General features: G+C 33.0%; 2 protein-coding genes across 5 annotated transcripts; both read left to right on the top strand.

Annotated features, from left to right (window-relative positions):
- Window positions 1-519: 519 nt before the first annotated feature.
- Window positions 520-3153, top strand: LOC124956734 (farnesol dehydrogenase-like). 2 transcript variants are annotated; one of them, XM_047512922.1, is made up of 6 exons: window positions 520-611; window positions 1268-1593; window positions 2032-2158; window positions 2538-2691; window positions 2807-2950; window positions 3044-3153. In XM_047512922.1, exons 2-6 carry the CDS (start codon window positions 1302-1304, stop codon window positions 3080-3082), a joined length of 756 nt encoding a protein of 251 aa, XP_047368878.1. In that variant the 5' UTR covers window positions 520-611; window positions 1268-1301; the 3' UTR covers window positions 3083-3153. The 2 variants fall into 2 exon arrangements, with proteins under 2 accessions (XP_047368878.1, XP_047368877.1); XM_047512921.1 differs by having other exon boundaries at window positions 554-707.
- Window positions 3154-8238: 5085 nt separating this feature from the next.
- LOC124956745 lies at window positions 8239-22790 on the top strand. 3 transcript variants are annotated; one of them, XM_047512941.1, is made up of 3 exons: window positions 8239-8670; window positions 9089-9174; window positions 22451-22790. In XM_047512941.1, the coding sequence occupies exons 1-3, from the start codon at window positions 8609-8611 to the stop codon at window positions 22606-22608; spliced, it is 306 nt and encodes a 101-aa protein (XP_047368897.1). In that variant the 5' UTR covers window positions 8239-8608; the 3' UTR covers window positions 22609-22790. The 3 variants fall into 3 exon arrangements, 1 of the variants encoding a protein (XP_047368897.1); XR_007103362.1 differs by lacking the exons at window positions 8239-8670; window positions 9089-9174 and adding an exon at window positions 10362-10723; XR_007103361.1 differs by lacking the exons at window positions 8239-8670; window positions 9089-9174 and adding an exon at window positions 10362-11034.
- The last annotated feature ends 1816 nt before the right edge of the window (window positions 22791-24606 follow it).

The raw sequence follows: 24606 nt of genomic DNA, 5'->3' as shown, positions 1-24606 counted from the left end.
CGTGACGCACGTTTGATGGACGGTAAAATGCCGTCAAGGGGTTCAAATGCTACCAATATTATTTCGTTTCGGAATACGATAAATAATTCGAAAAAAATTTTACATTGAAACATGTAAATTAACACTTTTATATTATTCCAGTGATTCATTCGTACTTTATTCAATCGACATGTATTTTTGTTTTTTTCTTCTTTATTTTTTTCTTAGAAGAAAATACATTTTTTAAACGTAGTAATAAAAAACGATAATATCAATAACATATATATATATATATATATATATATATATATATATATATAGATATATATATATATTTCTTTACTGTACATGTAAATAACCATTATACCTTGGAAATAATACGTTCATTAAGATTATCTCAGCTGATGAAATGCATTGTGGTTACATAAAAGGAAGATAGTTTCATAGTTGCGTTTCATAATAATAATAGTAATAATAATAGTTGTGTATGGGAAAAGTTGAAATTAAAAGCTATAATTTTTTTTTTATTGCTGATGACGTAGTGCGAGGGTCAATGCGTTAGGTAAAAAAGTCGTCAACGTGGTTAGAGCGATCAGTATCGTTCGAATCGTCAGGCGTCCTATTAAAAAAAGTTTAGTGAAGTATTAGAAAAAAAAAAGAAAAAGAAAAAGAGAAATAGAAAAAGGAAAAAACGAAAGGCAAAATACAGAAAAAATCAATATCGCCTTGTACGTAATTCGATTTATCGTCAATTATAAATAATCATTTTTATTATTATAATCCTGATATAGTACCACGCATTATAATTTTTATTGATCTGACATATTCTCTCCTATTTAATAGTTCATAGATAAATATAAATAATTCGATGTCTCGAATATAGTATGTCTCCCTACGTACACATACAATTGACTCTTATAAAGTATTCTTATAAAAGGAAAAATTGGATGTATTTTAATCGGAGTTTTTTTTTCTTCTTTCGTTATTATTTCGTTCGTAAATATGACAATTAATTGTTTGTTTCTTCTTTCCTTTTCCTCTCTCTTTTTTATCTTTCGTATAAAAAAACTCAAGAAGATTATCGAAATGAATGTAAAGTATGAATTTGTAAATAGTTATAGAAAATTTATTTTTAATCGGTCGAGAATTTATTCTTCTTTTGTTTGTGTTTCTTTTTGTTTTTCTATTTTTTTTTTCTTTTTTCTTTCTTTCTTTCTTTCTTTCTTTTTTTTTTTTTTGTTTTACTTCACTCATAAACGTCGTAATTATTCCATTGAAATTTTAATAGGTTTTAGCAGGTAAACCAATACATACGAATCATAATGAATCGTTGGGAAGGAAAAGTCGCGGTCGTGACTGGTTGCGCATCCGGAATCGGCAAAGCGATTACGCGTGCTCTACTTGAAAGGAAGATAATCGTGGTTGGTTTGGATATTCAGAACAAGGAAGAGAAAGAAATGGCTGACAATAGAGAGAATAGATATTATCCTCTTCGTTGCGACGTTACCAATGAGGACGATGTGGATGCTGCCTTTTTATTTGTCAAAAAGAAATTTAACGGAGTTGATATTATGGTGAATAATGCCGGTGTTATAGATTTTTGTCCTATTATCGGTAAGTTTATTATTAATCCTTTCAAATACATTTCTCATTATGCGAATAATTGTTGTTTATACATTTATAATATCTTATTTATATACATTCATATCTATTATTATATATATATATATAGTATATTTATATTAAAATATTTATTATTTATATTTATCGTATATATCCATATCGAAATTAATATATTAATTGATGGAAAAAAAAGAAAAAAAAAAGAGAAAAAAAAAGAAAATAGAAAAGTAGAAGGGAGGAGAAGAAAAAATGCATATAGGGTTGTCCCGAAAGGATTAACATTGGGAAAGAAAAAGCTCTTATACTTTCATATGTATGCACCGTGGCATTGCAACTACTACGAGACATGGTGCTTTCGGTATTACCGCGAAAACTCGATGGAGCTATCGTTGGTGCATTTAAAAAAAATTCCATAAATTACATTTGCAGAAAGCAACAAGAAGACATTTGAAAAGCTGTTAAATATTAATGTACTCGCAATGGCTGTGTGCACGAATCGTGCGGTACGTTCGATGCGAGAGAAGAACGTCGAAGGATATATTTTCAATATCAACAGGTATTGTTGTTAATGAACGTCTTACTCTATGATATTTACGTTTTGTTTATTCATTCGTATTGTACCTGTCGATGAACGTGCTCGACGTTCTAAGTGGAAAATTTTCGTACGTCCCTTCGACGATTTTTATTAATTGGATTTTCAATTTCATTCAGATATTTCATCCGTGGTTTTCTTTTTTCTTTCTTTTTATCGTTTGTCGTTTGTTGTGTTGTTATTGTTGTATTCTCTCAATACACGCAATATTCTTCTTTTTTTTTCTTCCTCCTCATTTGTTTTTTATTCTGTTTTTGTATCCTTTTATTTTCTCATTTCTCTTTTATTTCAAACAAAATATCTTCAAACGTTATCGCCGTAATTTAAATTGCGCATATTGTAGTGTTGCAGGACAGAAAGTATACCCACCTACTTATCCCGACATCCCTGGTCATAACGGATGGAATTTGTATTCTGCTTCTAAACATGCCGCAGTCGCATTAACGCATACAGTAAGGCATGAATTGAGCGCTATTAAATCGCCCATTAAAATTACTGTGAGTTTAATTGATCGAATTTTATTTGTTTACTTTTCTTTCTTTTTTTTTTTTAATTCATTCATTTACATTAATACATGTGTATTTCATAACTGATGAATCGCATTTTTGGCAGAGTATTTGTCCAGGTATCGTGAAAACTAATATAGTGAATAGATTTTTGCCCATTAAAGAATTACCTATTAAACACCCATCACTTTTACCGGAAGACATTGCCGATGCAGTAATTTATGCACTTGGAACACGTCCCGAGGTTCAGGTATATGATAATTATTTTCCTTCGGGTTTTCTTATTTTTATTTACCATTACAGTGACGTTAGCGTTTTTATTTTACGTTTTATCGGATTATAGATTACAGAAATAACAATACAACACACAGGAGAACCATAATCAATTATGTTTTCAAGGATATTTAAAATGAAACATTATACTGGCTGTTAAAATACATTTATATTAACATATATATATATATATATATTTTTTTTTTTTTCAATGAATATAATTTAATTATAAATTTCATTTTAATATTAAAATATAATTGTAATCAATATATTATCATATATCAAAGGGAAATATAAATAAATAATTGTTACTTCAAATAAAGAAAACGAAAAAAAAAAGTCTAAATGTGATTTATCGTATATTTTAAAAGCATACAGATATGTTAAATTAATGAAATGAAATTATTTTGATCGTTTCTAATAACTTTAAAATGATTCGATATTTCTATCAAAAAAAAAAAAAAAAGAAAAAAAAAAGAGAGAAAGAGAAAAAGGGAATACTTTTTTTCGTATAAAATTTCCTTCGAATCGATTCATCGAAACGATAAATGATATTCGTATGATAGTATAATCAATGTTTTATTAACGATCGAAATTCATTGCACTTTTTATTTTTCCACGTCTAACCGCGTGCCGAGTTTGTTTTTCTCCGTTACTACCGTGTGTGTACATTTCGTTACCAGATTGCGCATCTATGTTTGATTTACTCTCGAAATTCTGGCCGTATGGTTATTGTTTGATATTCGCGTTAAGTAGCCTCGTTGCGATATCTACTGTCACCGATGCGGTGACCCAACGTAATATTATTTTCCTCTTCGATAAAGACCACCATTGGAAATAATGCAAGCTAATATTCCAAGAGAATATTCGATATGTTTATAATGAAACTTTGTTTCGCATTATTTCACTGGATCAACTATGAGAATAATAGCAAGATGAAAGATTACATTATATATACACATGCAAATATATGTGTATATATATATATATGTATGTATACTCTTTGTTATATTTTCATCACATTATATAACTTTGAATCAGTACTAATTTTGTTTTTCCATCGATTATCAATATCAATAGGATCGTATTCAGAAAATAAAAAAAAAAAAAAAGATATAAATAAATAAATAAAATAATAAAAAGAATAAGAAAAAGAAAAAAAGAAGAAGTAATTAATCGTCAGAAAGTTTTAAAAAATTAAGTCAAGTTTTGTATAGAATTGAAAAGAGAAAATGCACGAGCTTAAAAAAAAAAAAAAAAAAAAAAGAAAAAAGCAAAGTTTATTACTATTAAGAACTTGTAGCATATGAAATTCTCAGGGTAATAGACTTATAATGTATTTGTATAGAGGCATATTGAAAACTTTTCGACTACGGTATATTATCAAAAGCTTCTCTTATCGTATGAAGTTTCATCGTAAACCATGATGTAAATAATATTTAACTATATCGTGGAAGTAATATCGAGCGTTTAATATATACATATATATATATATATCATGGAATAAACGTATAGTTTCGTAGATATCACTATGAAAATCGAATTGCCAATCAACGATCTCGTATATTTTTTACGCTTAATATTAAAAATTATTTAATGATGATCAATTTGACTTTTATGTCTTTCTTTGGCATAGAAGAAGAAGAAGAAGAAGAATAAAAGAAAGATTTTCAATTTGAAAAAATAAAAACTTTTTTTAATTTATCTCGCGAGAAATTTGATTTAGCGTATTAATAATTTCAATTGAGATTGTTTCAAGAAAATATGTTTAAAATGTACAATGAATATTTTCGTTTTCACGTGTATATATATAAAAGAAAAAGAATTTTATTCTCGTTAAATGTGTTTAACGAGTATACTCGTCATGAAGATATAATAGTTGTTTTCTTTTTTATGACGAAATATAATCGTCAAGGAGAGACAGCAATTTTTGTTTTGTTTCCTTTTGTGATGAGTATACTCGTCATCCTTGAGAAAAAAAAAAAACAAAAGAAATTAACTCTTGCCTTTTGGATTTAAAATTTTGTGAAAGCTGTTCTCGTCTCGGGAAATCTGAAAATTAAAATCTGAAATTTCACAAAACGACGTTTCAAACGAATAACATTGTTAAGCAATCAATAAATAAAGAAAAATTATCATCTATTGTAACATTAGAAACTATATAAATATTTTATCGATCGAATTGCTCGAAGTGTTTTTTTCATACAAATTATTCTTCTGTTCCTTTTTCTTTTCATTTCATTTCATTTCGTTGTCGTTCTAAACAAATATTCTACAATGTATTTTTTTTTCTTTTTCGATAACCATTAAAAATTTTAATTAAATTAGCAGAAAGATAATTTCTTTTTACGAAAACGACGAATATCATCGTCGTATGAAAAAATAAAAAAAGAAAAAAAATTATCCTCTCACGACAAGAGTATATTTAGTGATAGACATTTAAACGGATTAAAGTTTCGTCGATGATAATGATATATTCGTGGAATGAAACAAACGATTGATTTTTCGAAAAAGCCAATTAACATTTCTTTATAATTTAATTTGATCTTACAAGAGCCGAATATATCTAATTATTTTGTGAATTCGTATATACGTTGTTTTTTAATTCTTTTTTCTTTTTTTTTTTTCTTCTATCTTAACTCAGATAAGGAGACATTATAAAACAAGATCTGTACAGTTAATAGGTTAATGAAGATAAGAAAAAAAGAGCATATCGAAAAACGTTGGAGAACTATGATCGATAAAGATATCTTTGCCGATGCTTCTTAGTAATGCCATTTTCTCTCTCTCTCTTTTTCTCTTTATCTTTTTCTTCCTTCTTCTTTCTTCTTTCCTTCCTTCCTTCCTCCTCCTCCTTCTTCTTCTTCTTCTTCTTCTTCTTCTTCTTCTTCTTACTCAACCAGTTCAACTCAAGCCAGACATTTAGGAATTTATATTAAAATATGCAAATTTATTGATGCGGGCATATTTGAAAACAGATAAATTATGCCGCTCGTGTATCGCGTTCGCACGATAAAATATCATGGTATATAGAAGAGGGGATACTTGCTCGAAAGATCGAAGTTACTCGCATAACGACACGCTCTCTATCTCGAATGCGATTTATGAGGTTCCTTTTATCACGATCGTAAATTATACCATTCATTTACTTTCGATTGATTATATTTGGAGGACATGCGGCGATCGTTTTTTTTTTTGAGAATTGTTTTGGAGTTCTTTTTTTCTTTTTTCTTTTCTTTCCCTTTTTGCTTTTTTTTTACTTTTACACGAGCGACAACAGAAAAAGAAACAAATTTAATTAACACATTACTCTAAGTAGATTAAATTTCGATAATTAACGGATCGAACTGTTAACGCAAGTATGACTTTTGATGATCCGATGTTATAATGTATATGTGTATGTGTGTATGTGTTTGTGTATGCGTTTGTGTATGCGTGAAAAAACTCAAGCATTTCTTTTCCTTTATTTTATATTTTTCATATAAATTTTTAGACGTAAAGCGCTTTAATTTTTGATCGCCCATGAAGCGTTTCGCTCGTTCTGTTTTATCTTTTCTATTTTTTTAGTTTTTTCATTTTCGTGCATTTTGAAAATTAAAATTGTATCTCGATGAAAGAATATTTTCGCTTAATTCATTCAAATATTCGTTCTCGTCGTTCTTACTTGTCCATTTTTTTTCTTTTTTTTTTTTATCAATTCCAAGGGAAACAAAATTGAGACGACGAATTTAATACAAATAATTATTGCAGTGTAGTGTTTAAAAAAGAAAAAAAAACAAATTGAAATGCACGCATGATTTAAATCATTAATTATGACAAACAATGAATATTTTCTTCTCTTTTATACGATAATCTCTTGTATAAGATTTATAATATTTTCTTTTCTTACAATAGATGGACGAACTATGCGATCATTTCTATACACATGGATACTTATACGAACGTTTACCTTAACATACGTCATTTTGAATTTTAAATAATATACTATAACAAAATCTCTAAATTTCTTTTAATTATTATCTTAAAATATACGACATCAAGATATATTTTGAAATATACGTATTATTTTTCGATAATATACAATCGCATTTCATTGTCATAATGCGTTCGTATTGAGTTAAAATATATAAAAGAAAAATGGAAAACAAATGAAAAGAATGAAAATTCTGATTAGAAGAAAAATTTATGATTAATGCGTGAAAAAGAAAGAAAAGAGAAAAAAAGGAAACTATTATATCACGTATAATTTAACATAAAGGCCTTTAACTTTTGTTTTAACGTAAGCTGCTCGCATTGTCGTATTGTATACGTTAGAGAAACGTACGGTGTGACTTATTGTTAGAATCTAGAGTTCTATAAACTCGACAATTTAGAAGTGAAAATAGACGGGGGTCCACAAACAAACGTTTCGGTTTAAGTTCCATGGATATCTTCGTAACTGTTCCCGACAAGGAACGCTTCACCTTCTCTTATATGCTAACAGTTGTTTGACCGCGTTTCAACAGTTCCCGTATTTGAATAATTCCCGGAACGAATTCCAAACAGGCTTTAGTAGAATTTCAAGCAATTGAGCTGAAACGGATTGTCAGAGACTTTGACTCCGATAAAGTCGCTTTACTTCTTACTTTCGGAAATCGAGTCGTATCCTTGGGAAATTATTTTCGAGTGAAAAATGGAGTAGATGGTAACTGTATGTACGTATATTAACCAACATACTAATACATATGCATGTATGTATTAAAGAGATGGGCGAAGGGATCGGGGAGGATTGGTTTAGGTGGGCTTGGTTGGGGAGGCGGAGGAGGGGTGTGGATTGAAGGATTGAGTGATTCGGAGGAAGGGAAGGTTGGGAAGAAGCGAGGGAATGACGATATCACGGTTCGACTATTTCCGAGACCGGCAATCGCATAGGGTAAACAATTTCCGTCGGACGCCTACGTCAATACTTTTCATAAATTATCATAATCGGCCCATCGGGCATCAAATATTGACGTCGAGATCGGGCATACTGAATTCACCGGGACTTTATACGTTGTTATATTGAACTATTCAAAAAGTACTATTCAAAATTTCACGATTATTTATTATTCTTGGTCTCTCGTATATAGGCGACATTTCAAAACCTCCGTTTACCCCAATTTCGCTTTACTCATCTCCTCTATATTCTCTCTCTCTCTCTCTCTCTCTCTCTCTCTCTCTCTCTCTCTCTCTCTAAAATTGTCGGGCAGAATGGTAGTGCCCTTGCAAATTGGATTAGCGCGATACGTTACGTTATTGCAGCCGACCGAAGCTTCTCTTCTACCCCTTCAACCACCCCCCCCTCCATATCCATTTCGGCCTTCAACCTTCCTTCCTTTCATTCCCCCTTCCCTCCTTTACCGTTGCATTCGGTGGTTTTGTCGCGGTATCCCTCTTTACCCCGTTCTCCTAACTCTCAACCATCCTATCCCCCCACTCCATTCCATTCTACCTCAATCCCAACACTATCCCACCTGCTGACCTCCTTCTTCCTCGTGCTAACGTCTAAGAATTTCCATGGGAGTGCTCGACTATACTGGGATTTGTGGCTTTCTCCTTCGACGATTTCTCTAATCGGAGTGAACATCGTAAATAGAAAGATCGATGAATATCCTCAATGAATAAAATAACATCCAACAAAACCCATCCAGAAAATATATCATTGTTGGACGAATACAGGTGTGAAACATTGCATTATTTGTGTTATCTGTGTATATAAAACAATTAGAAAAATTAACATAAGTTATTTATTAGATTTAAAAGATATAGGTAATTGTTCATATCTTTTTATATAAAAATTTGAAAAATTGTCAAATTCTCTAAAAATAAATTAATTGTTCCTTAAAGTAAATTGAAATCTAATAGTCTAAAAGATTTTTATTATTTTTGATGGTTTCATATAAATAGTCTAATTAAAACTTTAATCAAAATATTAATTATCAAAATATTAATTATCTTACAATGTATAAAAATAAAATGATATATTAACAATATACGATTTGTAAATATGAATTAAGAATGGATTATTAAGAATGGAAATAGAATATGAAATTAGAAATAGATAGAAATAATATTATTTAATTTTTTAGATTTTTAGAAATAAGAAAATAATGGAGGATGAAGAAGATCCAATGAATGAATTATGGAAGCTGGCGAATTTGGGTTGCAAAATTTGGATTGAAGGTAACGCGATAGGTTCGTTAAGAGTAAAATTGTTAATGCAAACATGGCCACTTTAACCAACGGTGTCACGCGTAAATGCGCTGTCAGATTTGAGGTAGTCCACGGTCGTTCAGGCATGCAAGCGAGCTCGTGTATGTCACGGCGTGCGAAACGACGCGACCCAAGCCATCGTTGGCGGGGAGCGAGAGCGGGGATTTTGCGGCAAAGTGGGTGGGGGTGGGAGATGAAAGCAACGGTGAATTTACGTGAAGCTTTCCTTCCGCGGCGAATAGTGAAACGAGATATCGATCGGTTGTTACAAAGGAAGTATACACGGAGAAAATCAAATTTTACGGTACTCCGTAAATAGACTTTTATGGATTAGATTTTTATGAAGACGACGATATAACATAGGTTAGATCATCCGTTTATTACGAATCTAATAATAACTTTGTCTTCTTTTTCTTCTTTTCTTCTCTCTCTCTCTCTCTCTCTCTCTCTCTTTTTTCTTTTTATCAAGATCGCAACAATAGACAGATCTGATAAAAAGAAATCGTGTGATAAGAAATACATCAAGACAATGATATGGGATAATAATAATTATACGCGTGAAAAAATTCAAGCGACATATTCTTCTGTTTAGAGATAACTTTAATTGGTAGAGATAAAACGATTATAATATTGATTTGATGATTAAGTAAATACAGTTCTGTTTTTTTTTCTTGCTCTTTTTAATCACTTCTTTGTCAATGAAACTTTTATTTATTAATCAACCATATTGCGTATTATAAAATTTATGTGTCACATATAGATCTGTGTAATGATATTACGATATTAATGAAAACGAAAGTAGCAATGGATAAAAATATTTTCTTGTGTAAAGAAATAGACAAAGAGAAATGATAAAAATAGGATTATTTGATATAAATTTCACGAGAAGAAAGAAACGTTAAAACGATTAAAAAGTTCGAATCGATTTACATTTGATCGAGGAATTGATCGTAAATGTCGAATAATTTAATTTGTTCGTTCAAAAGGGGGAAAAGAAAAAGAAAGAAAAAAAAAGAAAATAAAATAAGAAGAAAAAGAAAAAAATGAATAAATAAAGAAGACATAACATTTCTCTTAAATTCAAAAAATATAATTGAATTAAATTACGAGCAAAAAGAGAGGGAGAGAGAGAGAGAGAGAGAGAGAGAAAGAAAGAAAGTTCATTTAACATCGAAACGCTCGTAATAAATTTTGTTTTTGATCGAATTATTCTAAAATCTTGTCTCGTTGGGAGGTTAAGATTGTACGACGAGCTAAGCTATTCGTATCTTCGTTCTAGCCAAGCAAAGCGTGTAAATTCTATGAAGGAGCTTGTCGCTCGAAAATTAGCGTTTAGATAACGGGAATATAATCGTGGTAGACTGTAGCAAAGTCGAAGGAGAAATTTCGTTGGAATGAGGGGCGGAAGGAGGGCGGGAGAGAAAGGAGGAGGCCGAGGGTATAAATAGGCTGTCGGTGGTGTCGACGAAGGCGAGTCACGTTTAACTCAAGATTTCGAGAGTAACGTCGGAATATACGGGTGGGTGGATCGAAAATGGTGTTGATGGGTGATGGTGGTAGTGAGAGGAAGAAGAAGAGAGAGCTTGGAAGCCAGAGGGAGATGTCGGGTGGGAGGTGCCAGGTTGCATGAGAGGAAGAGAGAGCTTCGATGGTTTCTCTCTTAATCGCGCTTGCTAGGCGACACATCGAGGTGCTAACCCGAGGCTCTTGTTAGTCAATTTTATATGCAGCTAGCATGCGATGCAACTTAATGCAGCATACACATACAAAACGAAAGAGGGTTTCAGGGTGCAGGTGGCCACCGTGTATTCCGCTCAGCGATCGGCTTAGGTAATACGGTTTAAACCGTGCCGCGTTATCTTGTCTTCATTCTCTCTTACTCTCTCTCTCTCTCTCTCTCTCTCTCTCTATCTATCTCTCTCTCATAGACATATACATACTTACACTATTACATACTCTCTCATTCTCTCTCTCTCTCTCTGTCTGTCTCATTTCTTCATCCTATCCTTCTCTCTACCGATAGTAGAACCCTTCCTTCTCTTCTTCCGCTTCAACTTAGTAGTTGCAAAGCCGCGAAACGCTGGAGTTGCCTTATAGTTTCAACAAGCGATTTTCGACCTCTCCGTAAGCTTCTGCGATGCACGGTTCTCCGTAATGGAAAATAATGGAAATGTTATTATCATGATAGAGTATAGAATTAGAATTGCTTTTATTATAAAATTATTTGGCAATGTTATAGATATAAAAAATTTTGATTATTCTCAATGAACGAGTATCGGCATTTTCTTTTTTAACATGATCAAGATCGGAATTGACACTGATGTTAACATACGAGTGTTATAATATGTATACGTACAATATTGGTTAGAACAAGTTCGGTATTATTTCGTTCGGAATCGTTTGTGAAAAATTGTCATACAGGTGAAACAAGACTCGAGCGTGACTATTAGCGATTCTCTCTCTCTCTCTCTCTCTCTCTCTGTACTCTCATTTATCCTGTTTTCCTTGTGCTTTTCTGCAGATGAGTTCAGAGTCGTCGTATTTGCGAGGAAAGGTAAATTGCAAAGACGCAATAAGAGGCTCGCTCGTCCGCCAAGTCCCTGGGAAATCTAAAACGTCGTTGAAAATAAGGATATTTATCTTACATTCGTAATGAAAAACTTTCACGGTCCGCGTGCGCTCTCTCTCTCTCTCTCTCTCTCTTTCTCCTCTTTCTCTCTTTCTCTCTCTTTATCTGTCCCCTCTTTCTCCTTTAGCGAGGATCGAGGAATGAAGGGGCGACGGCTGGCAAGACGAATGCTTTCCTTGAATTATACGTCAGAACGCTTACCGGGACGAAACTACCAGCTCGACAGGGAAGAAACGTTTATGTCCCATTTATCAGCCGTCGGAGAGCTCTCGGCATTTACCTGCCACCTCCGATCCTCGATCCTCCAAGAGAGGATCCGTCTTAATGAAATCGTTTTCTTGGTGTCCACGACTAGATTTCCGTTTCTAATAATTTATCTCTTTCTTTATCTCTATCTTTCTTCCTCTCTTTCTCTCTCTCTCTCTTGCTCGCTATCTATCCCTCTTCGTTCTCCTTCTCATTTCTTTCGTTCGACTTTCGATCTTTAAGGATCCAACGATCTTCTTCGAATTCGAATCCTTAGATTTATTATTATCTTTTCGACATACGTAACCCGTCAAAATATTCGTCCAATCATAGATTTAGGTGAAACCCTTCGCCGACGACAGATATTCGTGAAAATTACTCTTTTATGATTCATGGATATTCGATAGCGTGAATGAGAGAGAGAGAGAGAGAGAGAGAGAGAGAGAGAGAGAGAGAGAGGGAGAGAGAGAAAAAGAGAGAGTGAGAGAGAGAGAGAGAGAGAGAGAGAGAACTCGTTGGAGTAGGTGACGATAGCGATGCCGTTAGAGCTTTCAACTCGTTTCCGCTTTTTCGCGTTATTCTCATCCTCTCTCTCTCTCTTCCCTTCTCTCTTTCTCTCTCTTTCTCGATTTACGAACGAGATCGGGAATCTTGGCATCGGTCCACGCCTCGAACGTCGAGCCAATTCAATGTCGACAGGACTGTGGGATATTATTAATTTTCCTCCCGTTTAGTGACACCTCTTTTTTAGTACGAGCCTCGCGGTTCCACGGTTTTATGACCTCTCTGTAATGGGATTACCGGATCATCCCGTAAGCTGTTTGGACGGAACCCTCCATCTCCCCTCATCCTCTCTATCTCACAACCCCCGGCTCTGTCAGTTCCCCCTCACCCACTTCGCAACATCCTCTGGGATATTCGAGACTGTGGAAAAGGATTCGATTCGCTCCATTCGCCGGTCCCTCGTAGTTCTATATACACTATATATATATATATGCATGCATGTATGTATGTATGTATGTATGTATGTATCTGTTTAACGTGACTGTGTACGAGTATCCATATACATATACATATATATATATATATATATATATATATATATATATATATATATGGATGTATGTACGTAGTAGACATATTGGAGCATGTACGCCAATGGGTTATACGTTTACACGTCGAATAAGCCCGTTGGGGGTGAATTGGATACGAGCGGACGAGTATTTGTTTATTTGGAAAATAAATGCGTTAGGTAAAGCAGTCTATGTAAATGGGAAGGGTTAAAACGACGGAAAGAAGAGAAGGAAAAGACAAGGAAACAAAAAAAAAAGAAAAAAGAAAAAGAAAAATAGAAAAAGAAAGAAAAAAGATCTTCCCGATATGGAGCAAATATCGTGAATTTTCTTTCATTATCTGCCTGTTCGTATACACACATACACACACGCGCACACATATAGACGCAAATGTTAAAAAATATATTATCGCCTCTAAACGATTACTTTCTTTTGTAAACGTGTAAATACATTTTTTATGGATCGTTTGTCGATCAATGCTGATGGATCAATTTGTGTTTATTGATTTGTTTTCCTTTTTCTTCTCTTTGCTTTTCTTTGCTTTTCTTTTCTTTTCTGTTTTTTTCTCCTCCGTCATACGGCAAACGAGTTTCTGCAAATCGGTACTCGACAAAATTGAATCTTATCCGATCGTTATAGAACGCTCGAATGACCGATCTATCTGTTGGTGGTGGTTGAACGAATAACGTTTCGTACGTTCGGATAAACGTCCGAACAAAATTCTACAGATGAATGGGGTAGGTGTGTGGACGCTTTACTGCGTCCGTACTGCGCACTCTACGATATTCGTCCGAAGTCCGGAGATCGATGCCGCGCATAGCATGCGACGTAGTTACACAGGTTATATCTCGTCGAGATCTATTGAAATCTCTGTGCATAAATAACCGCATGTGCAATTTGAAAATCGCGAATGCGGATACGCGCTAACAATCGTGACAGCGATTCCGCGACCGGAAACAAGTGGGTGGCGAATGGGAACGGGAGGGATGATGGTGAAGGGTGAAGGGTAAACTCTCGATTGGAATGGATTTCATAGATATTATGAGACTCTGGATCTGTACAATGGTATATTGTGCATAAATAAATTTTGAAAATCATTTCGATCTATAGGTATCCACCTGTGTAAACAGTAACGATAAAAAAAAAAATATATATATATATATATATATGAAAAGAGATACAAAAAAAGAGATAGATAGATTGATAGATAGATAGAGAGAAAGAGAGAGAGAGAGAGAGAGAGAGAGATAGAGATGATTATATATTCTTTTTGCTTTTATTTTATTTCGGTCATAAGTAGACTAAACAAAAACTCGTTTGCAATTAGAGATTTGTAATATCAACTCTGAAAGAAGGAAACATTGTTCTTTTGAAATGTGAGAGAGAGAAAGAGAGAGAGAAATCGAAAGGCTTGATGAATCGCATGTTCGCCATTTAAAAGGTATTATGTTTCAAATGCAAACGTACTGGACTAATAATAACGTGTACACAATACGTGAGTATTGAAAGTACCAAAGGATATTACAAAATACGAAAAAGAGAGATATAGACAGACAGATAAAGAGAGAGAGAAAGAGAGAAAGAGAAAGAAAGCTCCTACTCCCTTTTACCGCGAGTGAATACCTCGTGTTTTGTGTTATCAACTTTTTTCAACAATAATAAATTAAAAAAGCCGGTTTCACCGTTCCTGATCCATGGATAGTAACAACAATGCACACTTTAACACCAACGTTGCGTTAAATCTGTTACCGTTTAATCCGGCTTTGTGCCATCGTGATCGATGATGTACTCAACATTCTTTCTCTCTTTATCTCTCTCTCTCTCTCTTTCTCTCTCTTTGTAGTATTTTGTTTGCATATACGATTCATCCTGATATAAAAATCGCTCACGAACGTGAAAATAAATGTAGGATTATATATGGGAAAGTTATATTTAGTGGAAGAAAAAAGGAAAAAAGAAAAAAAAAGGGGGGGAGGGGAAACAAGAAAAATAAAGAGAAAGAAAAAGAATATTGATAACGTTAAATACATAACGTAAGAAACATAATTATCAATGCATATATCTGTTATGTTAGATGTTAATACTTTTTTTTTAATTCGAATACATTTAAACGAGTATCTATCATTTGTGTATTACTATCATTCCACAATATTTATTTTTTTCTTTTTCCTTTTTTTTTTTTCATTAAAAATTACAGAACTATTAAAAATAAATTATATTTCTCGATCATTTAATTATTTAATGTTGATTCAGAAATGTTATTATTCTCCTTTACATTCTTTAGAAATTTTATGGTAAAAGCCGTGTACCATGTTAAGGCAATCTTTGATATATGCGAAATATATGCAATCAGCACAGGGAAAAGAGAGGTAGCTTTCTCTCTCTCTCTCTCTCTCTCTCTCTCTCTTGTATTCGATAACGTCCCATCGACGAACGTAACGAAGGACATCGTTAGCACACACCGTAACCATCATTATCGCCGCAAACGACTCATCGCGCGGACACTTGTTTCGTATATAGTCATACTCAAACGCATAAGTTGCGTAAACGGTAGCGAAATAGCATCGTTAACGACACCGTATGACTTCTCTCTATCGAGTACGCTTAACCTGCGGTTACTCTCTTCTTTGAGAGATCGTAGTTCCTATCTATGGAAACGTTGAAAGGCAAAGCTAAATACGTCGTCGTCATAGTCGTCTTAGTCGTCGTAATGTAAAGCAACATTTCTATTCGGCTTGTCAGATCTATCCTTATTCATCATTATATAATTCTCTATTTACTTATCTATCTATATATGTATGTGTATATATATATATATTTCTATCTTCCTATTTATCTATTGGTCTCTCTATATTCATTATTATTTGATTAACTAGCTAACGAAAATTATGTTTGCATGTATCCTACATATTGTCCAGTTTATTAGCAAATCGAAACATAAACCTTGTCTAGACGCAAGGACTTCCAGTTCCTCTTCGTATAATTCCAGCGTACTGTTAGCTATCGACATAGTTGTCTCATCTACCATCCCTATATCCCTATATACTCGACGTTGCCCTTTTATTACGAAACGGTTTAACGGACCGTCTATCATCGTTATCGGTTTATTATAGGAACTGGTTATAGAGAATGATGCATAGTCATCTCGAGGAATCACATCGGTTTGCAATTTCCTCTTAACACTGCATTCACTTTATTATTATTATTATTATTATTAATAGTAGTAGTAGTAGTAGTAGTAATAGTAGTAGTAGTAGTAGTAGCAGTAGTAGTAGTAGTAGTAGTAGTAGTAGTAGTAGTAGTAGATTTATTAAATAATCAATTTGAAGAGAAATTTGTCGAAAGTTGAAAATCGTTAAATTGTATCAATCTAATTTGATTGATTTATCAAGGCCCTGTTATCTCACGTCGTTAGAATAGGAACCATTATGAAATTATTAGTCAATAGAGATTTTCTGAAGAGACTCGTTCATCGTTTAGACAGAGCCACTAGCTAGCTAGCTAGGTAACTCTTCTATGATAGAACTTTCGGGATATACACGAGCCGCCGGCAGTGGCTGCAATGGCGGTAGCAATGGCGATGGCAATGGCGGCGGCAATGGCGGCAGTAGCGGCGCTTAAGAGAAACGGAAGCTCGCTGAAGCTTTCGCGGTTTGCCTGCTGACTCCGCCACGCGTCTTATCCGTACGGCACTCCAAACTTTGCTAAGTCAATAGAGAGAGGCGGTGTTCACCGGATGAGAGAGGCTTCCTCGTCGTCCTCTTCGATTAGTTTCGTTCCAGAACTCTACTACTGCTGCTGCTGCTGCCTGCTACGCTAAACTTTCGAGTCGTCATGGCCGAATAGTTTGTCTTTCTTTGACTTCCCTTTCAGTTCATCTTAATGAATAGGACGACGAGCTCATACGTTTTTTTTTTCAAATGTTCTTTCTCTCTCTCTCTCTCTCTCTCTCTCTTCGATTTATAAGATATTTATAGAGTAAATCAAAGAAAGAAATTATAATGAAAAATGAGTTTAATTATTGATTGATATAAAATAGTTGGTCAATACTTGATCAATTTTTTATGATTCACTTCATCCAAGATCGATGATATTTAAGATCTGGCGTTCGAGAGTACTATGTAAGTCTATGTCAAACTCGTTCTTTTAGAAGGATCATTCTTCTAAAAGATTTTTCTCGTCGTTGCTTTTTACGTATGCTGGATGATTAAAGATCTATATAAGATGGGTTGCTAGAAAGGAAAAGTAGATGAGAACAAAGACGGCTTAGGATAAAATGTCACTGTCTGTCGAATGTGTCAGAGTTTTCTTAGAGAACGAAAAAGAAAGAGTGATAGATAGATAGAGAAAGAGAGAGAGAGAGAGAGAGAGAGAGAGAAGAATCTCTTCTTACGAATTTTTGTGAAGAAGAAAAAGAAAAAGAAAAAGAAGAAAGAACGACGAATAAGAGGGAAACGTTAAAATGTTAAGAAAAATTGACGCTACGTGGAAATAGTATTATTATAATGATTTTAATATCATTTTAATCGTTTAATAAAAAAATTCGTTTAATAAAAAATATTCTTTATACCTAATAGACAATTTGATTCTTATATTTTCATTTTTGAAAAATTAGTGTGGTAGATTTCAAGTGTTTCGCATAGCGTTGGATATTTGCAGTGAAAAAGCCAGACAAAAGTCCATTTCAAAAATTTTTTGGGCGTAAAACTGTGCAATTTCATCCATTCGAGATTGTTGAATGTGCGAGGAACAATGTATCAAATTTCTTTTTTTTCTCTTTTTCCTTTTTTGTTTTTCTTTTTTCTTCATTTGTACACTCATGGAACAGTAAATCTCGTCCGAAAATTTGAAAGATTTTAGGACACTTGTTTTTTTTCGTTTTCTTTTTTTTCTTTTTCTTTTTCTCTTGTCTTTTTTTTCTTTAATCATCCTATGAAACCCATTATTTTGAGATTGAGAAAATATTAATCAGGGCTGCTCTAAGGAAGGATTAATTAAGATTCCATGACATTTTTATTATTTTTTTTTTTTATAATGAAATTAAATAACAAATCAAATTGTTTTAGTAAGTCGATCATATTTTGTAACTTAAGTAAGATCGCGTAAGTTATATACCGAGTGTATATATATATTAGAACAAAAATTTAATTAAAAAAAAAACAAAAAGAATTAGTTCTATAAATAATAAATCGAAATCAAAGAGATTAACTTGTTAACCGGGAATATTTTCGGTCGTTTATATTAACCTCGATCCATTAAATTTATCTTAAATTAAATATGAGATAATGCGAGATAAAAACTCGATGTTATTTGAAGGAAGAAAAAAAAGGGGAAAAAAAAAAGAAAAAAAAGAAAAAAAAGAAAAAAAAGAAAAAAATTGAGAACTAACTATTATATAATAGAACGAAAATATTTAGGAGATATTTAAAAAAAAGCTTCACGAATCATAAATTATCTTTTCGTTTTCTTTTTTTCCTCTAATCAAAATACACGAGTACACAGCTGTTAAACTATTCGTTTAATTAATTTTACACCGAGTGTTATTTAAATTAATGTACACGAACGAAACAATGTTTTCCTTTATAAAGACCATTTCGAACTTCCAAAAAATCATTTTGAAAAAATCTTATCAAAATCAAAAAAAAAAAAAAAATAAAAATAAAAAAGGGCAAACGAATCCTTTTTTTTTTTAATCGACCTCTATTACGTATTAATGTTTCAGATAGTTCGAGATTTATAAATAGATGGGCGAATATATGCGTTTAGTAACGATCGCTAATAATCTTTGTTTCGACGTAATATTTGTTCGTCCGTACCGTACCGTCGAAATAAAACGAAATTCGAAATCGTCGATACGCGAAATCGTTTTTGCACGTTCCCTGCGTTATCTGCACATGCAAGCCGGGTTTAATTGCATACAATTAAGCTGTATTTTATGCTCTTCCGCACGACCGCACGGCACAGACGTGCAGAGGCATTCAATCTCATTACAATCTCAAAAATTGTTCGGATTCGCTAACCGGGAAGCTGGTAATCAGCCTCCCGGCGCAACAATGGTACGGCATTCGAAAAACGATCGATTATTTCATCGGCAATGCGTTCAATCCACTTACCGTGTAGTGGATATTTCTCTGTTCTCCATGAAAATTATGTTCGAACTTTGCGTAATCGTAAAACGATTTGAAGATCTCGAAAAAAAAAAAAGATAAAAACTTATGACCTTTCGTCGTGCGGTTTAATCATTTTGGATTATCTTTGGACATTAGCGTTGATTATTTTCCAACGTGATAACAAGATAAATCATATTTAAAAAATATTATTACGATAATCGTTGTTAGATATTCTAATATATACATATATATATATATATATATATATATATATATATATGTACAATTTATTAAACAATTATATTGATGTATATACGTTAAGCCAATAAGAAAAATTATATCAATGAAAGTTTCTTATACGAGGAAGAAATGAAAACTATTTGAAAATTTTAATCTTCGGTATAGGGTGAAAATCTTTTCGTTCTTTTTGTAGATTTTCTACAATTTACAAACGAAAGATCATCCGAGGCGATTTTTCCAATCAAATTTGAAATGAAGGAGAACAAAGAATTAATAATGATCTTTACGTAGATCTCATCTTATCGGGAAAAACAATGTAGATCTTCTTTTAATCGTCAGAATTCGTGAATTTCATTTAATAAATATACATATACACATACACATATATAATATATAATATAAATAATCACATATATATATATATATATATAGATTGTATTTTTAGTTTTTGTTTAAAGAGAAAAACTCGTAGAAATTGTTATGAGATTTGAACGATTCAATTCAAATAAAAAAAAAAAAAAAAAAAAAAAAAAAAAAAAAAAAAAAAGAGAAAAAAAAAGAAAGAAAAAAGAAAGAAGAAAAAAAGCTAAAAATTCATTCACAAAAATGGAATGATTCGTATCGACGAATATATCTCGTTTATCACGGTCAGTGTTGAACTCGTAAAGCTTTGTTTTACGTTTTATATTCGCAAAGCTTGTGTATGAACTATCTACGATCGAATAATAGCATAGACAACTATTTTTCAAACTGTAGTTCACGATCTGAACTCGTCCTTTTAACGTTTTAACGTCGTTGAAATTCATTTCTTTTTTTTTTTCTTTTTTGTTTTTTTTTTCGATTCTTTGCGAAAGGATTTCGTTGCGGTTATAACAACGAGACTATTCTTCCATCTATTCTTTCTCTCATGCAACATGATTTCGTTATATGCATAACGAAAGGATCCTATGCGATTGTTCCCAATTGGTTTCAAAACCTGAAGTACGTTGTTCTCGATTTTGCTATACGTTTTTGGATTATCTATAACTCGTCGAACGTACGTACGTATGTATGTACGTTAACCGAACGGATAAAAGACTTTTCATCGAAAATGTGTCACTATATTCTAACGAACAATACTTCTTTTTCCTTTTTTTCTTTTTCTCTTATTCTCTCTCTCTCTCTCTCTCTCTCTCTCTCTCTCTCTCTCCCTCTTTCTTCTCTTTTGTTATTCCGAAAAAAATAAACCGCAAAAGTTTCATCCTTACGATATGAATGGAAAATAAAAATGAATGGGACTGCAATGGCAATTATTCGTAGAATTAACGTTTTCAACGTCTTTTTTTTACTTCGTTTTTCGTTTTATTTTTTTTTACGTTTTCCTTTCTCTCTCTCTCTCTCTCTCTCTCTCTCTCTCTCTCTCCTTTTTTTTCCTTTTTTCATAACCAATGAAAATAATACATTCGTTTATAGCGACTATCGAACGAGCCGACGCGATTGTTCGTTTTTGTTCTTTTTTTCTTTCTTTTTTTTTTTTAATGGTTTTAATAAGCACCCCTACGTTCGAATCACTCTAATTCGGTATTCGTTTGATCGACGATTTTTATTACCTATTACAATTATATCCTTTAATCGTAGAGAGCTTTTAATATACGGCACAAAATGATACGGCACTTTCCTCTTAACGTTGGTTAAGCTAATCTTCGTTTGTTCAAATCGTAACATAAATCACTATGAAACGTTTCGAATTCTCGTTTATAGGAAGAGAGTATTTTCATAGGAAAATTCAAAACACGTAGTAGATATTTTTTTCGTCGATTTCAACGTAGCGTAGGATTACTGTGACTACGAAAAAAAAAAAAAAAAAAAAAAAGAGTAAGAGAGAGAGAGAGAGAGAGAGAGAGAGAGAGGGAGAGAGGGAGAGGGAGAGAGTCAGTGTGAAAGAGTGACAGAAAGAGAGAAAGATACATAGAGATAGAAAGAAAGAGAGAGAGAGAGAGTGTACACGATGCGCAGAACGAGAGCAAATAAAGGGACTATTCGAAATGGTGGGACATCGCGTTTGGACATCGCCCGGTTTGATAGCAAAGTGCCAAATGGAAAAGCCTTTTTCCCCGGTGTATTTTTCTCCGCCGAAAAGCCGTTTGCAAAACACGCTCGCGAGTCCACGCGGATAGAGAAAGAGAGAGAGAGAGAGAGAGAGAGAGAGAAAAAGTGAAAGAAAGAGAAAAGGAGTGTTTCGTTGATATAGAGGGGGCAAAGGAAAGTAGGAAATAATTTATTCGAGACAAGAGCTTGCCTTCGACTTCGTCGCAAGACGGTGTCGTGACCGATCTTAAATGAAAATGATTTCCCTTGAGAAAAGAAAGGTATAAGGGCCGAGAAAGAACGTAGGAATATAAAAAGAACTGGCAAAAGAGAGAGAGAGAGAGAGAGAGAGAGAGAGAGAGAGAGGGAGATGGAAATAAAGAAAAAAAGGAGAAGACCTATGTCTTAGGTTAAATCTCAGACTTCGTAAGAGTCGCATCCACTTTTCCATTCGTCTTACTTGAGAAGTACGAACGGAATATAAATTCTTACGAATTAATGTTTTTCTCCTTGTGGATTTTCTACGGTCCAAGTGATTTCCCATATGATGGAGGAAATACTCGAGTAGGTGAATATCTCTTAAAAATAGTTAATAGCTTCGTATTGATAAAATAATTTCATTTTAATATACACATACAAACACATACACCCACGCACATATACACATATACATATTTTACTTTTTGATCTTTTTTTTTTTTTTTAATTCGTTCTATCAATTCTGTCTCTTTCTCTTTCTATTATTTCTTTCTTTTTTTCTTTTCTTTTTATTTGAATTCTTTTTCTTCTTCTTCTTCTTCTTCTTATTATTATTTCTCTTATATATATATATATATATATATCTTTTTTTTTTTATTTGTTTTCGTAAATCTCCAACGTAGATAGAAGATCGTCGTATGAATGGATAGGACAAGAGAGGAGAAGGAGGTGGAGGATGAGAAGTCGCCTCCCGGGGCCTATTTGTAAATCAGTTCCCGGTTGCAGGATTCTGATAAACGTCCTCGTTACGCGAAAACGTGCCAGCGTCGCGATTATTTAACATCACGATGCCAGCAAGCAGGCAACCAACCCCGAAACATTTGTCTCTTGATACCCTCTTGTCCCTTGCCGGTGAAACCGTATCCTAGGATGCATCGAACGACGTTACGAGAGACCTTCGTCCCCTTAACCCCTCCAATTCCTTCTTTATAAATTTCTTAATAAAATCTACATTGAAAAATTTCCCTTCTTTATTTCTCTCTTTCTCTCTCTTTCTCTTTCTGTCTTGTTCTTGAAATAAAAATATACTTCGAATATCATAAATTGTTTTAGATCTTTCAAAAAAAATCGTAGAAAGAAAAGTTTCAAAACTTGACGCACGTAAAATTTGTTTCCATTCGAAAGAAAGGGGGGAAAAAAAGGAAAAAAGAAGAGAAAAGAAAAAAAGAAACAGAAAAAGAAGTAAATGAAAGAATAGTCAATGCGAGAGTGTAACTTCGACATTTTTTTTGTTTTTCTTTTTTTTCTTCTTCTTTCACCAGTTCTCGCGTCACATGGTGCATGAATGGAGTACCATAAACGGGTTCATACCAGGTATATTTATTTGATATTTCATAGAAACTTTCATACGGTTGGAAGATACTTGGGAAAAGTTGAAGATGCTCTTACGTATTTACGTTCCTGTAAGATTCTTATTCTATACGTTTCTATAACGTATATGCTACTTGGTCGTATATACGTATATACATACATACATACATATATATATATATATATATATATATACGTAAATCAATTAATGTAAATTTAGCTGTTAGAGTTTAGAGTTGTTAAGCAAACTTTTTCGTGTGAAAGATGTATGGATCATCTTGTCATAAAGAAAGAATAAAAGAAAAAAGAAAAGGGAGCTAAGTCTAGCGAGTCTTGTTTGCCTCCCTCGATTCTTTTTTTCTTTTTTTCTTCTTCTTTCTCCTCTTCCTCCTCCTCCTCCTCCTCCTTCTCCTCTTCCTCCTTCTCTTTCTACCTTCTCTCTCCTTCTTCTATTTCTTCTCTCTTTTTCCTCGTCTTTTTTTTTCCTTTTTATTTCTCTTCGATAGGGCTCGAACCCCCTTCCGCTTTCAACATTATCCATATTTATCCGTCATAGTGAAACAGCCCTAAGAGCACACAATTTTAGGGAGATCGATCGATCGAGTACATCGACGACGTCATCGTCCTCATCGCTTCGGGACCATCTAATGGAGCATTGTTGACGCGACGTTGACGAAGACGTTGAAGGATCGAAAAGAAATTTTGCTACCCTACCTAAATCGTAGCTACGACGCGTTTGCCCCGATAAACCAATTAGTTCCTCTAAAAGCTCCATTCTCTCGTTCTATCGAATCGAGATCACGTTCTATATAGACGTTATTTTAACAACCGTTTATCAAATATTCAATGTAAATTTTTATAAACAAATAGGAGGATTTTTTGTGTTTAAGTGCTTCTTTTTTTTTTTATATATTCTTCTCTTCTTTGTTTTTCTTTCTTTTTTTGTTTTTTTTTTGTTCTATTAGAACCACAACCTTGTTCATGTAACAAAAAAGACAGTTTCAGAGTTATATTTATTTCGAGATAAGATGTCGGAAAGATATAAAATAAAGTTTTATAAATATATCCTCGAGTATCGTATTCAAAGATATTCGTATGTTAAATTATTTCGTATATATATATATATATTGACAATGGATATATATGAAATTTCTAAGTTGGAAAGAAAGTGAGAAAAAAAGAAAAAGAATAAAAAAAATATTTAGAAACTCTTATTTGTTTGATTTAAAAAAAAAAAAGAATGATAAAGTCTTTGAATAAGGAAATAAAAACGTATATACATATTCATAACTTCGTTGCCAGTGAATGGAATTTCCAAGTCATGACGTATTTACAATAAATTTCTTTTATTCGTTTTATAAAGGAAGTCGCATCGTACGAAAAATATTTCAGAGACAAGATATCGTGGGTCGAAAAATACCAGATCTTTGAAAATTTCTTAAGAAATATATAAAACTATACACACATA

The sequence above is a fragment of the Vespa velutina genome, chromosome 23 (genome assembly GCF_912470025.1).
Source record: "Vespa velutina chromosome 23, iVesVel2.1, whole genome shotgun sequence".
In the NCBI taxonomy this organism is placed as follows: Eukaryota; Metazoa; Arthropoda; class Insecta; order Hymenoptera; family Vespidae; genus Vespa; species Vespa velutina.
This window is presented reverse-complemented; position numbering and strand designations above follow the sequence as displayed.

Excerpts from the sequence above, each read along its gene's own strand:
- LOC124956734 (XM_047512922.1), top strand. The coding sequence starts at position 1,302 with ATGAATCGTTGGGAAGGAAAAGTCGCGGTCGTGACTGGTTGCGCATCC. Across the intron at positions 2,159-2,537 it reads TATATTTTCAATATCAACAG|TGTTGCAGGACAGAAAGTAT; the intron begins GTATTGTTGTTA and ends CGCATATTGTAG. Across the intron at positions 2,951-3,043 it reads GAACACGTCCCGAGGTTCAG|ATTACAGAAATAACAATACA; the intron begins GTATATGATAAT and ends ATCGGATTATAG.
- LOC124956745 (XM_047512941.1), top strand. The coding sequence starts at position 8,609 with ATGAATAAAATAACATCCAACAAAACCCATCCAGAAAATATATCATTG. Across the intron at positions 8,671-9,088 it reads TCATTGTTGGACGAATACAG|AAATAAGAAAATAATGGAGG; the intron begins GTGTGAAACATT and ends TTAGATTTTTAG. Across the intron at positions 9,175-22,450 it reads TTGCAAAATTTGGATTGAAG|ATAGAAGATCGTCGTATGAA; the intron begins GTAACGCGATAG and ends TCTCCAACGTAG.